Raw genomic sequence first — 13,042 nt, 5'->3', positions numbered from 1 at the left:
ACAAAGCATACATTACCTACATATATAACCCATATAGGCAATCAGGATCTGCTAGGAAATCCACTGCAGGGATAAAGTAATACACTTCGCCTTGAATTTGATTTTTCGTTTGTTTATTTACATAAAGAAAACTCGGTTCGCAGACGAACTGCCTCCACAGGTATGTACACTGGCACGCTTCAGGAGCCCAACTCCATCAATAGATGCTCCTGGCGAGCGAGAGGGGTGCGGATACCCCCAGGCCGACTCCCACACCCACGCCCAATCCCACTGGTCCTCCTGATGCTGATGAGGCGTTGGTGGAACCGCTGAACTTCTCGAAGCCTCCTATCGCCTCCGCCGAGAGCTTCTTGCGCAGATCCGGCTTCGGTCCGCTGAGGCACATCTTCTCCAGCTGCTGGTGCTGCGACCGCACGGCGAAGCGGTTCACGTGCACGGGAATGGGCACCACGATCTTGGTGCCAGTGGTGGTCCCGTTGCGACCCAGTCCGTGCGATGTGAGTCCAGCCTTAACCCTTTTCCACTTGGCGCGTCGATTTTGGAACCATATTTTAACCTATTTCAAACGGATTATCATCAGCTTCGGGTGTTTTCCTTTCATTTAACAACTAAACCCACCTGAACTTCGCTTAACTTCAGACTGGTGGCTATTTGACTGCGCTCCGTGAGACTGAGATACTTCTTGGCGTGAAACTCTCGCTCGAGTTCCAGCAGCTGCTCCGAAGTGAAAGCTGTGCGCCGGCGACGGGACTTGGAGTTCGAGCTGGAGCCATTCCCCTGCGAGTCCTTGCCGCCCATTCCGCCACCTTCGTGCCGGGACTGAGCGCCTTCATCATCGCTGCAATCCTCGCTATCCGAATTGGTATAGGCTGAAAACAGTAGAGATATTGCATGAGTTTATGTCAAAAATACAATGGATGAACAATAAGGAAGACAATCAGAAGACAATCCATAAAATATATATGTAGGTATTCTCCACCTACAGCTCATCTACAAGCCTTGCGTTTAGGAAAGCGATCTACTTTAGGGATCACACTGTATTATAAGGATTCCACAATGGTCACATCTTATCCACAAGAGTTCCTACCTCACCTATAAAGTATTTGGCTTACAATATTGGTTAAAATGTTTAAATAGTCAAGTGGCAATATTGAAGTGCTACCCTATTGTTTATTCTTTAAATAAACAGGATATTTTACCTATTTTACTTAAAAGAGAAGTACCGCCGTAAAACTTTCACTACTAACTTAACAAATTTCAACAGTTTTTTTAAACTCTATTTGAGGTTGAAATTTTGTTTTGAAAATTGGACGAGGACATCACTTGGTAAATATGGTAATCACTTGGTAATACGCAAATTGTTAAGTTTATATGCACAAATTAAGCAACATATTAGTAAAAACACATAGTACACACCTGAAGAATGACTATTCATTTAAAATTTGAAAATTTGGTGTTTGAAAAAATATTAATTTTCGTAAGCACTAAAAAAAAGAAGTTCACCGATGGCACGTGCTGTATGTTAATTTTTAAGATTGGACTGTTAATTTACATTTGCTAAAATTTAAAACTCATTTATGCCAAAAAAACGGATCAAATTCCCCATTTTGCAAACAATTAAAATATAAATTTTATTCCTAATAAAAATAAAAAGATATTCATTCAACTACATTTTGAAAGGATCCATTTAAGAAAATCTAACTTTAAAATGAACTTAACGAAGTGTATCAATTGTTTAAGTTAACACCAGGCACTGACTTCACTTTTTCCTTGGATTATATTGTTATTTTTCCAAATTTTATTCCCTTTTTTTATGTATTGTATCTTTCTTGAGATACTCAGATACATCTTCCGTTGAGTGCAATCCCATCGTTCAGAGTCACTCCAACACATTGTGCCGAGCCATGTCGCCTCGGTCCAGCCCACATCCTGGCTGATTCTGTCCGGACTCAAGACAAGTCGCTTGGAGCAGCCCCATTAATGGGGCCCTAACGAGTTCGGACTTCTGGTGCAAATGACCCGTGCCACAAATTGTGGCAAACATATTTATTTATAACTGGATACATGTGTCTGAAGGCTGCCCTTCATGCAGAAGACATGGAATGCTCGAAACATAATCTGCTTGTTTTGGGTGGACTCAAGTTGAGCGTGCCAGCCAAGTGTCAAGTGCCAAGTGCCCGATGAGTCCTCCCAATCCTACTCCAGTTCCCACTCCAGCTTCCACTCCTCTTAATTTTGAGTACATGGTTAAGCGGTTTTTAACACTTACACGCTTCAAAAGTGCCCGCTGTCACTGATTTATCTGCCCATTTGGACCCCTGCCACCCTGTCGCCAGTCACCCACATAGCCACCCCCATGTGAGCCACCCCCACCCACAAAGCACCCCATTTGCGCCCACTTGCGCTCAGTTATGAATATATTAGTCGCAAATTTGTTGCGCTCTTTGCTGCTCCGCTGGCAAATTGATTGCGGCACGGATGGCTCAGTTTCCAGTTGCCAGACAGGCAGCGGGGGATCCGGATGATTACGTTGATGGGAGAACACAGTGCCATTCCATCCGAGTGTCCAAGCCAAATCGCTACGATTGTCAAAACGTCAGCACTCCGTTTCCAGTCACTCCGCTTTGTGGCTTTGTGGTCGACGGGACGACGAGTGGCGTTTCTGGATCCCGAAGTCGGAGTTGTGAAAACTTTTCACTCCGTGATTGACACCGAACACTGGGTCTTAATGCACTCTATGCTAATTTGATTATGACGTGGCAGGCTCAATTTAAATTACCGTGACAACGCCGCTCGACAAAATGAGCCACCGCAAAACTGGACAGGATTCGAAGGGGTAAATTATGAGTACTAAGCTCGAGAAATACTTGTATTGGTTGTGGATTTTATATAGTCACTCTTCTTGCTGAACGCATTTTATAAAAAAAAACAGTCTCATTTTAGGAAAAAGTTACCCCTAAATGAAAATAGAAATCAAGACTTAATTGCGGTGATCCGCTAAATAATATTATATCATACTACTACTACTTCTACTACTACTTAAACACCATCATGAAAAGTTAATATAAATAATTTAATATCATATTATTTAGAAACATCCTAAAGATTGTCAAGCCTCTAAACAATTTGTACCGCAATTTATTTCTATTATTAATTTTATATTGGTATTTACGCCTATGTTCTTATTCACTTTAAGATTAAGAAAGGGTTATATTTCGGTTACAAACTATCATATTTATTTTTATGTAATTCATGGGCCCACTTGATCATTAAAACTAAAGTAAGAAATTCGATGCTCAACTAATTTTAGTCGGTGTAATTATGAAAAAAATGCAAACTCATTACTAATCACAATTAGTAATCATCAAACATGCACTCTTTTGAAAGTGATGAGATATTTAGTGATAACTTAATAAGTTAAGCCAATATGCATTAAATAATAGCTTTACATTTATACAAAAAATGCTAACTATTACTATTGTGTCTTCTGCAAGCTGTAAAAGATCTGATAGTTGTAATCATGGCTAAAATGGGTTATTCCACTTTATTTATAAGCTGAATCTTTATTCTGCAAAATGTATCCGTAACTATTTTCTTAAAACGTTTGCCGACAAGTTCTAAGATAAAGATCAACCAACAACTATATCGAATTCCCCCAAAAATCTCATAAGTATAACCACATCCCAGACAGATTGATTGCTTGGTACCCACCTCCATTGCGGCTCTTGTCCATCTCGCCGTTGTAGTTCCTGGGCGACATGGTCAGGCTGATGTCACTGCAGGAGTCGCCGCTGCACTCAAAGTCCTCGTCCATGCCCACATCCAGGGCCGGTTCCATGGGACTGTGGCTGCCGGACTTGGCTGGCGAGGAGTGGGCCTGCGGGGTCGTCGGCTCCTGGAGCTGCACCATGCCGGGATTCGCTTGATCCTCGTGCATCCTGCCGGCGGCGGCCATGTGCTGGAGTCGGGCGTGGACACTCAGACTGTGCACGTAGTCCTGGTTCATGAGCTCGGCCAATCGCCGGTAGCTGAGATCCGTGGGCGCAACTCCGGCGGCGGCGGGATTGAAGGGCAGGAAACGCGTATCCAGCGGATGCGGCAAGGTGGGTGGAAGCTGTTTCTCCAAGGCATGTGTTGGTGGATGTGGTGGAGGTGGTTGTGGCTGTGCCTGTGGTTGCTGTGCAGCAGGATGACCAGCTGGACTGGAGGGCAGGTAGCAGCCGCCGGCAATTAAATGCGTTAATCTCTCGTGGTTCTGGGCGAAGTAGCCGTGCAGCCAGGGATTATACAGCGGAAACTGGGTGAGTCCCAGGGCCGAACTGGCCACCATGGCCCGGGCACTCAGCTCCTGCTCCTGCTCCGCCTCCTGCTCCTGATCCCGCTCCTCGGGCGGCGATGGCGGTGTGGCAGTGGCAGGCGTTTGGTTGGCGATCAGACTCTCGATCGAGAAGGGCTTGGGAAAGGGCTTGCTGGCCAACCTGGTAGTGGGCGACTCCATGGTGCCGATCTCTCCACTTTGCTGCAGGGCCGGTCGTTCCATATTGCCCACTCAAAAGCACACTTTCAGGGCGATCGAATCTAACTTCTTTTTTCTAATTTCTCAACGCGTTTCTGTTCCGGCGCAGACACGACGCAGTGAACCGTTCAGAGATCTGCGAGCGACTGTCCAAGTGCAGCAGACATCACGTACGCGTACGGCACCCAAGTCGAAGCCCAGAAGCCCAGAGGCGCCGAGCAACCACCACCACGGATGGTCTGGCTCCTCCTCCATTTCAATATGGCGCATGACAAACTGCTGGTGTCTCTCTCTGGCGCGCGCTCCCATTGGCCAGCTGCTAATTGCCGGGTGGTGCGGACAGCGAACCAGTTTCCGGCAATGGAGCAGCACCACTTCCACCTCCACCACCGCCCGCCTTCCCGCTCCGTAATTGCGTTCTGCTCGAATCGCTCGGTAATCAGACATCGCCGGACTGGCGAAGAGAACGCCCTGCCATTAATGCCCCGTCTTCGCCAGCTCCGTGGCCATTGGGGAGTGCTCCCGCCGGCGGAGGACGGAGAACGGAGGATGGCGGATGGTGTTCTCGCGAGGCATATTAGTGACCAATTTAAATTCAAACATCAGTTGCCAGTGGGTGTGACTGCTGGGCATCATTAGCAGACACTCCAGTGTGCTCACCGATTTGTATCTTTAACTTAGCTGCACATCTATCAGTCTACGGATTTCTGGTTTTAATTATCTAAACACACCAGTGAACAGCTCTGTACAACTATTAATTTTAATTGGTGGTGTTTGAGGTATTTAGTTGGGACTTAAGCGCACTAATACAGATTTTAAGAGAGTTTGATTGATAGCGATTTCCGTAACAGGCATTATTAATTAATAGTAAACTCGTATTTCTGAGTAGGACCCCTTATTTATTGCAATAATTAAATAATGATTTTTCTAAGGTATGTCATTCCAATCATATTTAAGAAAATAAAGACCTTTATACCTTTTTTATTTATTTTTTAATGTTATTGTTATATTTCAGAGATACAGATACAGATTCAGATACAGAGTGTATATACATGGGTAATACATAACTACGTTTAGAAAATCCACAAAATCTAGACAACAATCCATTGCAGTCGTGACCCCCACCGTGCCCAAGAGCATATGGAACGGTCTACTGTTTCCTACATCCGCTGTGGACAAATCCACATCCGTTCCCTGATTCCCCAATTCCCCCGAAGCACCCACAATTGATATGCCGATCGTTCTTTGCCCAGCAGGTGGCAATAATTTGCATGTGTATGGCTTAATTGATCGTAATTGACCAAATTTTTGGCCATAAGTGTCGAGGCGTCCATTGATTGGAGCGCAAATTGGCATTGGTCACGTTTGGGTGTTTGAAATCTTTTACGAGCACCGAACATTGCGAACATTTAACCGATTCGACAGCGGCATAAATTACAATACAATTATGCGGCTCGTTGATAATTTTGGTTTTCTGATTATGATGAAAGCTGCTGGGTTTTGTTCGGCACTTTGGCAGCTTGTCAAGAATCAGCAGGGATGGGCGGGGATGGATCCTTATAGACACTGCCCGCCGAGTGTGGTAAATATTTCTGGGCAGCTTCCCTTCTTCTGGCGGCGGAAAACGGGCAAATTAACGAATTGCAACGAAGCGTTGAATGCGCTCAAATAAATCAGAGCACTGTTGACACCATCACCATTCCTCATCCCCGGATTCGCCATCCATCCCCAGGCCGTGGTAGCCAGTCCTTAATGCGCAGTCCCCAATCCCAGTGCCATGTGCAGAGGGCGAAAGATACATCTCTACAGATACTCTCTTTCGTTTGAGCGAGCGCGTTTTTTAGATTTTTTGATTGCCTGCAGACGGAGGACAATTCGAAATTATTTACTGACAAATCGTTGCGAATTTTTGGCATATTCCTGAAATGCACAGAAATGCGCACACTGCACAAAACGAACACAATTAAAGCTCTAGCCATACGTATAATGAGATACAAAAGTATCTGCAACTAAGTACCTCGAATTGCTCGCTGTCTGCGGTCTCTAAATTATATCGTTCGACTAATGAAATTAAAATTTCATGCCATTCGACGCGATGTGAAGGCGAACATGTGTTCCCGTGACCGCAAAACACGGAGCTACACGGAGCATATAGCCATATAGCTGGAGCTGTCCGATGTTTGCCCAACATTGGCCACGCCCCCACTCAATTTGCGGCGATACTTCGGATCCGGCGGATGCCTACTCCAGTTGGTAATTGTGTCATTTTACCCCTTCTACCCCATCCATCTAGCCATTATTGTACATACATACATACCTCTATCCTGGCCCTTTCCGCCACCTGTAATTAAGGACCTCTGGCTTATGCCAAATTGTTTACACAATTTAATTGGAATATCGAAGGTAAATTACAGTTGTCGATGCTCGTTTGTGGGCAAGCATGGTTTATTCAGTAATTAGCGGGTCACTCGATTGCATGACCACTCATTGAATATTCCATATTATATTGGTGCTGAATACCTTTGCATGGGAATTATTTGTATTGACTGCCTTCGTAGGAAACTTATTCGAAGATTAATTGGGTTTCTATCTACTTAAGGATTTCTATAAAAGAGTGGCACGGCTATATTTGCTCTGATAGCCAAGTTTATAATTTATATGTCTTCCTACCAAAATAAATGTAACTAAGCATTAAAGAAAGTAATGTTTTACTATTAGGTAATTTATTTCTAGATTTTTGGGAAGAAGATAGAACATTATATCTCTAAAAATAGTTGTTTTATTAGCTTATCAGCTTAAAAATTCAAATTATTAATTAGATAATAATTTAATTAAATATGCAATAATTATTTAATAACATATTTAGTGCCATATTTGAGTAATATAAAGGGGAAATACATATTTTATCAAGTAGTGTGAATATGCCATTTTTTGAATCGGATATGATGTACATTGGTATTTATTTTGCGGCTGGCTGGTATTTTTATCGTTATCGGCTCTGGCGCACATATGGTAACACTGTGCTTGAAGTCGATTAGTCGTTTTTCGTTAGAGAGCTTGCTGTTCGCATTTATCCGCCTGCTCGCGCGTAGAAAAGTTGTTACTTAATTTTCATTGCTGCCACACGTGCTTGATTATTAATTGCATTGCGCTCGCTAATCAGTAGCTTGTCAGCTGGGCAGACCACAAAAAACGAAGGCAATTATTTAGGCTGCCCTTTCAGTTCGGCATTACATAAGAAACGAATGGCCAAACGAAAATAATTTTGAAGCAATTTCGGAGCTAATATTGCATCAGCAATTCTGAACAGCAGATACACAAGAAGGGCAGCAATTTGGCCAACAAAGTCTTCATAAACGACAACAAACGAGTGAAAATATGAGCTGGGCAACAACAAAGCAAAGGCACAAATGTTTCAACTGTAGCAGCGGCAGCAACAACAACAACCGGAGCAGCGGCAGCGACAGCAGCAACAACAACAACTGTGCGCCTAGCAACAAGATAATTTCGACGAGCGATTTCCTTTGATTTGCGCCCATCTGTGTCGAAAGCAGCCGAAAAGCCAAAGAGTGTAAATAGCACGTAGTTTTAGTACAATTCACAGTAGCAAAAGTGAGTTTCAACCGGGGCAGCCAATAAGCCTGCGATAGCAACAATAATACAGAAGGAGCGCACAAGAAATCACCAGAGATCGCACAATGAATCCGATCAAGGCACAGACCACGGGCAGTCCCAAGAAATTCAACGTATTCGCACACGTCAAGTACGAGCATTTGGTCGCCGGTGTATCCGGCGGAGTGGTGTCCACACTCATTCTACATCCCCTGGATTTGATCAAGATTCGATTCGCAGGTGAGTCATCCACACGCCTCGGGGAATTCCGCTCTGCCCTGCGGAAAAACCAAGCACTCAATTCGATTTCCGTGGTCAAGTAGTGGTACACTATTACAACATCTTATTGTCAATATTTGTTGAATAATCCAAAATGCCAGTGCTTTAATCTAAGTACTGTTTTCCGCAATATTGCTCTGTAATATAGGCACCTTTCTGATTAAACTGGGCTTAAAATAGAACACAAAAACTATACCTATCAGAAGAAAATTGTCAACTGATAAGAAAAACGTAAATGTCACCATAGGAACTAGCACTACGCATATTGCTGTGTAGTAAAGAGCACTCGGCACGTGCGGGGAAATGCCGCCAGTCTGGCTGCAGATTATTGTTGCACTTTACTCGCCGCTCGCGTTTTGCTTGCGCATTGCTTTACAAATTTTCCATGGAAAGTTTGAGACGCTCCTCGGGTATCCGAGAATTCACACTTGATTTTTTTTTTTTGTGCACCATGGAAAATTTGAGAAGCCTGTGTAGTCAAGTAGTGACGTGCATGCTTTCGCACATAAACAATTCTGCTGAATGGGGCCACGGGCACGTGAAAACGTAGTTTTTCCTCAATGCGATAGAAAGACGAAATTTATGGTTGTGTTGACAATTGTGTGTAGAATCTCAAATTGGTCTAATCTGGATTTTGCAGGCAGGAAACAGAGCAACAGCAGTTCGAATTGTTTACTTGCTTTTACTTTTATGCCGCCTGGCCAAAGATCGATACAAGCTGTCAACCTTTGTTATTCAGATATGACACTAGCATGTATTAATGGCTCTTATATGAGCCATCAGCTGACGCAGGCCATTGTGTTTATGGCTACTTGCTGAAAACTACTTCGTTGTAGTCAAACTGAATCATATGTTTAGCCTCGATTGCGTTTCATGCGCAAAATACATGAACAACATTTCCGTATAGTCTGCTTCGGGATACCAAAACAACAACAATGAACCGAGAGCGGGTTTCTTGATTATTAAATATTGTTGCCGTCCAGTTTGCCCGGATCAGTGCTAAAAATCGTTAACGCAGTAAGTGAATATGTAAATTCACCAGAAAAGTGGCTTGTAAACAATAACAACCAGCACACGAGTTGTTTATGCGAATTAAAGTCACACCATGCGAGTTTTGTGAGCTGATAAAGCGAACCCAAGTTGGGATGGTTAGAAAATCCAGAGCTAGTGGTTTTGCCGCAATGAACCTCCTTGAATCCGGTGGCTTCTCGATTTGGCAACAGCTGTTTTCTATTGACTTGCGCAAGGCCTTTATGGCGATGACGCATTTTGGCCAAACGAAACCCGTTTATCTTGCTTTTGCTTTTCTGCTCTTGCTCGTTTTTAATCACGTGACCACTTGACTCGACTGTACATTGCGATGGCTTTGTTAACGGCAACTTTCAGCGGCAACTGTCCGGTTTATGTGGCACAAGCGCCAGTTCCAGTGGCTAAAAACGAGTTCCAACTGTTGCCATGCGGGAAGTCGGCTGATTCAGCACTCTGCGACCTTATCGCTGCGACTTTATCGAGTGCATGTCGAAAAACTCATTACGGTGGCCAAAAGCAATGTGGTTGCTTCGTCGTAAATACCCAAAAGAACTTGCCTCTTGGGCTGTCCAGTCTCCTTTCAAGGTCACCAATGAGGACGCTATAAATAGCCTAGAAGCGAAGACGAGCCCCTTTCTTCTGCCTGGTACTGTTGTCAGGCCAGATCTTATGATTGCCCAGCTCATATAGAATATGTCGTCCCATATAAATAGCTAAGTAGCTGCTAATGGACGCGAAAACAAGTAGAGTGCCTGCTTTCGACGCTCCCAGCTTATCGCATCCGCTGGCAATTAACGCTATCTATCTGTTTCTGGCGAAAACAACTTTGGCCACGGGCCTGGGCTTTTTGGTTTCGGAGTCAACAACTGATATACCCGTAGACGTACAGTTGCCTAGGTGAAGAGCAATGCACACAATATGACGCATTCGCCGGCCCTTTAGTGCCAGTATCCATAATCATAATCGTGCCAGCTCCAAGGCTGCAATGTCTAGACATGTTTATCATTGACGAGCGTGATTCCTTCTCCACTTTCAGTTAACGATGGCCGGACAGCTACGGTGCCGCAATACCGGGGACTGAGCAGCGCCTTCACCACAATTTTCCGGCAAGAGGGCTTCCGCGGACTCTACAAAGGCGTCACCCCCAATGTCTGGGGATCGGGCTCCTCTTGGGGCCTGTACTTCATGTTGTAAGTACTTTGCCCCACTGATAATGGTAACAATCCTAAATGCGAATACTCCCTTCAGCTACAACACCATCAAGACATTTATCCAAGGAGGAAACACGACCATGCCATTGGGCCCCACGATGAACATGCTTGCAGCAGCTGAGTCCGGAATTCTCACCCTGCTGCTGACCAACCCCATCTGGGTGGTGAAGACGCGTCTCTGCCTGCAGTGCGATGCCGCGAGTAGTGCCGAGTACAGGGGCATGATCCACGCCTTGGGCCAGATATACAAGGAGGAGGGAATGCGTGGCCTGTACCGCGGCTTTGTTCCCGGCATGTTGGGCGTCTCCCACGGAGCCATTCAGTTCATGACCTACGAGGAGATGAAGAACGCCTACAACGAGTATCGCAAACTGCCCATCGACACGAAGCTGGTGAGTAGGCAGATCACAGATGACCAACCCATCACATGACCAAGCTGCGCGTGGCGTTGACATCGCCTATATACTAAATTGGGTGAACAGATGCGGTTAACTTAATAGCACAAAATTATTACTTATACAAATCTACAATACTATGAAGTCTTTAAGCTTAATGCGCAACGTTCAAAAAGTGACTACTATACTATCGAGTACTTAGCCCAATGTGTTTTTTTCAATTACTTTTTTCGTTGGAAGACGTTTCTAATCAGATAAATATTTGTTCGCATTGTTATAATTTGTTTGACCGCATCTGTACAGTATACCCAACCGTATCCGAATATATCTGGTTGTGATGACGTCTCCGCCATTTGGCAACCATTCAGCTCATTTTGTTCGCCTCACTAATATGAGTTCTATCACCCACAGGCAACCACCGAGTACTTGGCCTTCGCGGCTGTCTCCAAGCTGATCGCAGCGGCGGCCACCTACCCGTACCAGGTGGTGCGGGCACGGCTGCAGGACCACCATCACCGCTACAACGGCACCTGGGACTGCATCAAACAGACTTGGAGGTACGAGCGCATGCGAGGTTTCTATAAGGGCCTGGTGCCCTACCTGGTCCACGTCACGCCCAACATCTGCATGGTCATGCTGATCTGGGAGAAGCTGACCAGCTAGATGGAGTATTAGTACTAGAGCATCGAATCTAGAATCTGACAGAGAATTTAAGCTAAGCACCTAGAATACACGAATCTTTCTCGTTTCCTCCGATGTGCAGCTAACAGCAGAAAATGACAAACTTATTCTGTATTATTGTTGTAACTCGATTTCGGTTTAGCCCTAGCACCTTACTTTAGCCTTAAGTGTATTCCATAACTAGTTTATTGTACATCCTTCACTCCTAACTTCGAAAGTAACTGATGTGATTGGGGCCTTGTCAAAATTGCCCCTGCCCATGAAATGTAATTTCAGAGACGCATTTCTTGCACTCTTCATCGAAACAAACACACATTTAGTTCTTAGTTTAGTTAAATTATTTATTCTATAACGGCTTGGAATTGTGTAAGCACAAGAAAAAACCAGTTACTGTTTAGTTGATACAAAATTTCGTTTTGGCAAAAAGATTCTTCATAGTTTTTGAAAATGGTTTATAATTTTAAGGATAAACCTTGACACTTATGTTAATAAGCATAAACGCATTGTGAAACCAACTTAACCCTACAGTGGAACAATCTTATTGAAATCAAAGAAAAGATAAGAAATGCGAAATTACTTACCCATATTAAAAGGCCACGATGGCAGACCTACAAGAAAACTAAGAACAAACTAAAGCAAACACTGTCAGCGCGTCCAGCCTGCGTCTTTTCATTTGGCCAAGGGCTCATGGCAGCTTGAGTAAGTAGTCCTTGCTCCTTCCGCTCCTTAAGTCTTCGATCCCCCCTAAATTGTGCAGAATCTCTTTGCTAATCTGAAACAGCCAATGCGCCCTTACTGTAAGTAGATGTAGCTCCCAGTTCTCAGTCACTAACCGCCTTGTGTTTGGTTCTATTTGCAGGTTCGAGGGCTACAGAGGTTTCTACAAGGGGCTGAAGGCGAGTTTAACCCGAGTAGTGCCCGCCTGCATGGTCACCTTCCTGGTGTACGAGAACGTCTCGCATTTCCTGCTCGCCAAGCGAAAGCAAATAGAGACTGTAAAGGATGCGTCGGACGTGTGATTTTCCTTTGGTTGGATTCCTTTTAGGCTTCTAAGATACATATATCACCTCACGACATTTCCATATGTCTCTATAGTCAGCGGGCAGTTGCAATCGTGCTGAGCATGAGCAGCTGCTTTTAGTCTAAGTTTAGTTAGATGTTGCCGAAGACCTATTTGGTCTTTTCCTAGTAAGTAAAGTGATTGTTGTTCCTAAGTGTGCATCAGAATGGATCTGTGATTGGATTCTGACGAAAGTGTTACAATAAACCGGTGAAATATAAGTCCATAGCCTCACATTTGCAAATAAACCAAATCTTTG

The 13,042-nt window shown here is 44.3% G+C and overlaps 2 protein-coding genes across 2 annotated transcripts; one reads left to right on the top strand and one right to left on the bottom strand.

The window, feature by feature from the left end:
- Window positions 1–91: 91 nt before the first annotated feature.
- Window positions 92–4,716, bottom strand: LOC6733685 (homeobox protein unplugged). The gene is made up of 3 exons (XM_002080696.4): window positions 3,712–4,716; window positions 619–869; window positions 92–556 (listed from the first exon to the last, which is right to left on the bottom strand). Exons 1-3 carry the CDS (start codon window positions 4,538–4,540, stop codon window positions 197–199), a joined length of 1,440 nt encoding a protein of 479 aa, XP_002080732.1. The 5' UTR covers window positions 4,541–4,716; the 3' UTR covers window positions 92–196.
- Window positions 4,717–7,524: 2,808 nt separating this feature from the next.
- LOC6733683 (mitochondrial folate transporter/carrier) lies at window positions 7,525–13,004 on the top strand. Its single transcript, XM_016167185.3, has 5 exons — window positions 7,525–8,368; window positions 10,473–10,626; window positions 10,685–11,039; window positions 11,454–11,599; window positions 12,583–13,004. Exons 1-5 carry the CDS (start codon window positions 8,215–8,217, stop codon window positions 12,740–12,742), a joined length of 969 nt encoding a protein of 322 aa, XP_016026655.1. The 5' UTR covers window positions 7,525–8,214; the 3' UTR covers window positions 12,743–13,004.
- The last annotated feature ends 38 nt before the right edge of the window (window positions 13,005–13,042 follow it).

This window comes from Drosophila simulans, chromosome 2R (assembly GCF_016746395.2).
Source record: "Drosophila simulans strain w501 chromosome 2R, Prin_Dsim_3.1, whole genome shotgun sequence".
Lineage (NCBI taxonomy): Eukaryota > Metazoa > Arthropoda > Insecta > Diptera > Drosophilidae > Drosophila > Drosophila simulans.
This window is presented reverse-complemented; position numbering and strand designations above follow the sequence as displayed.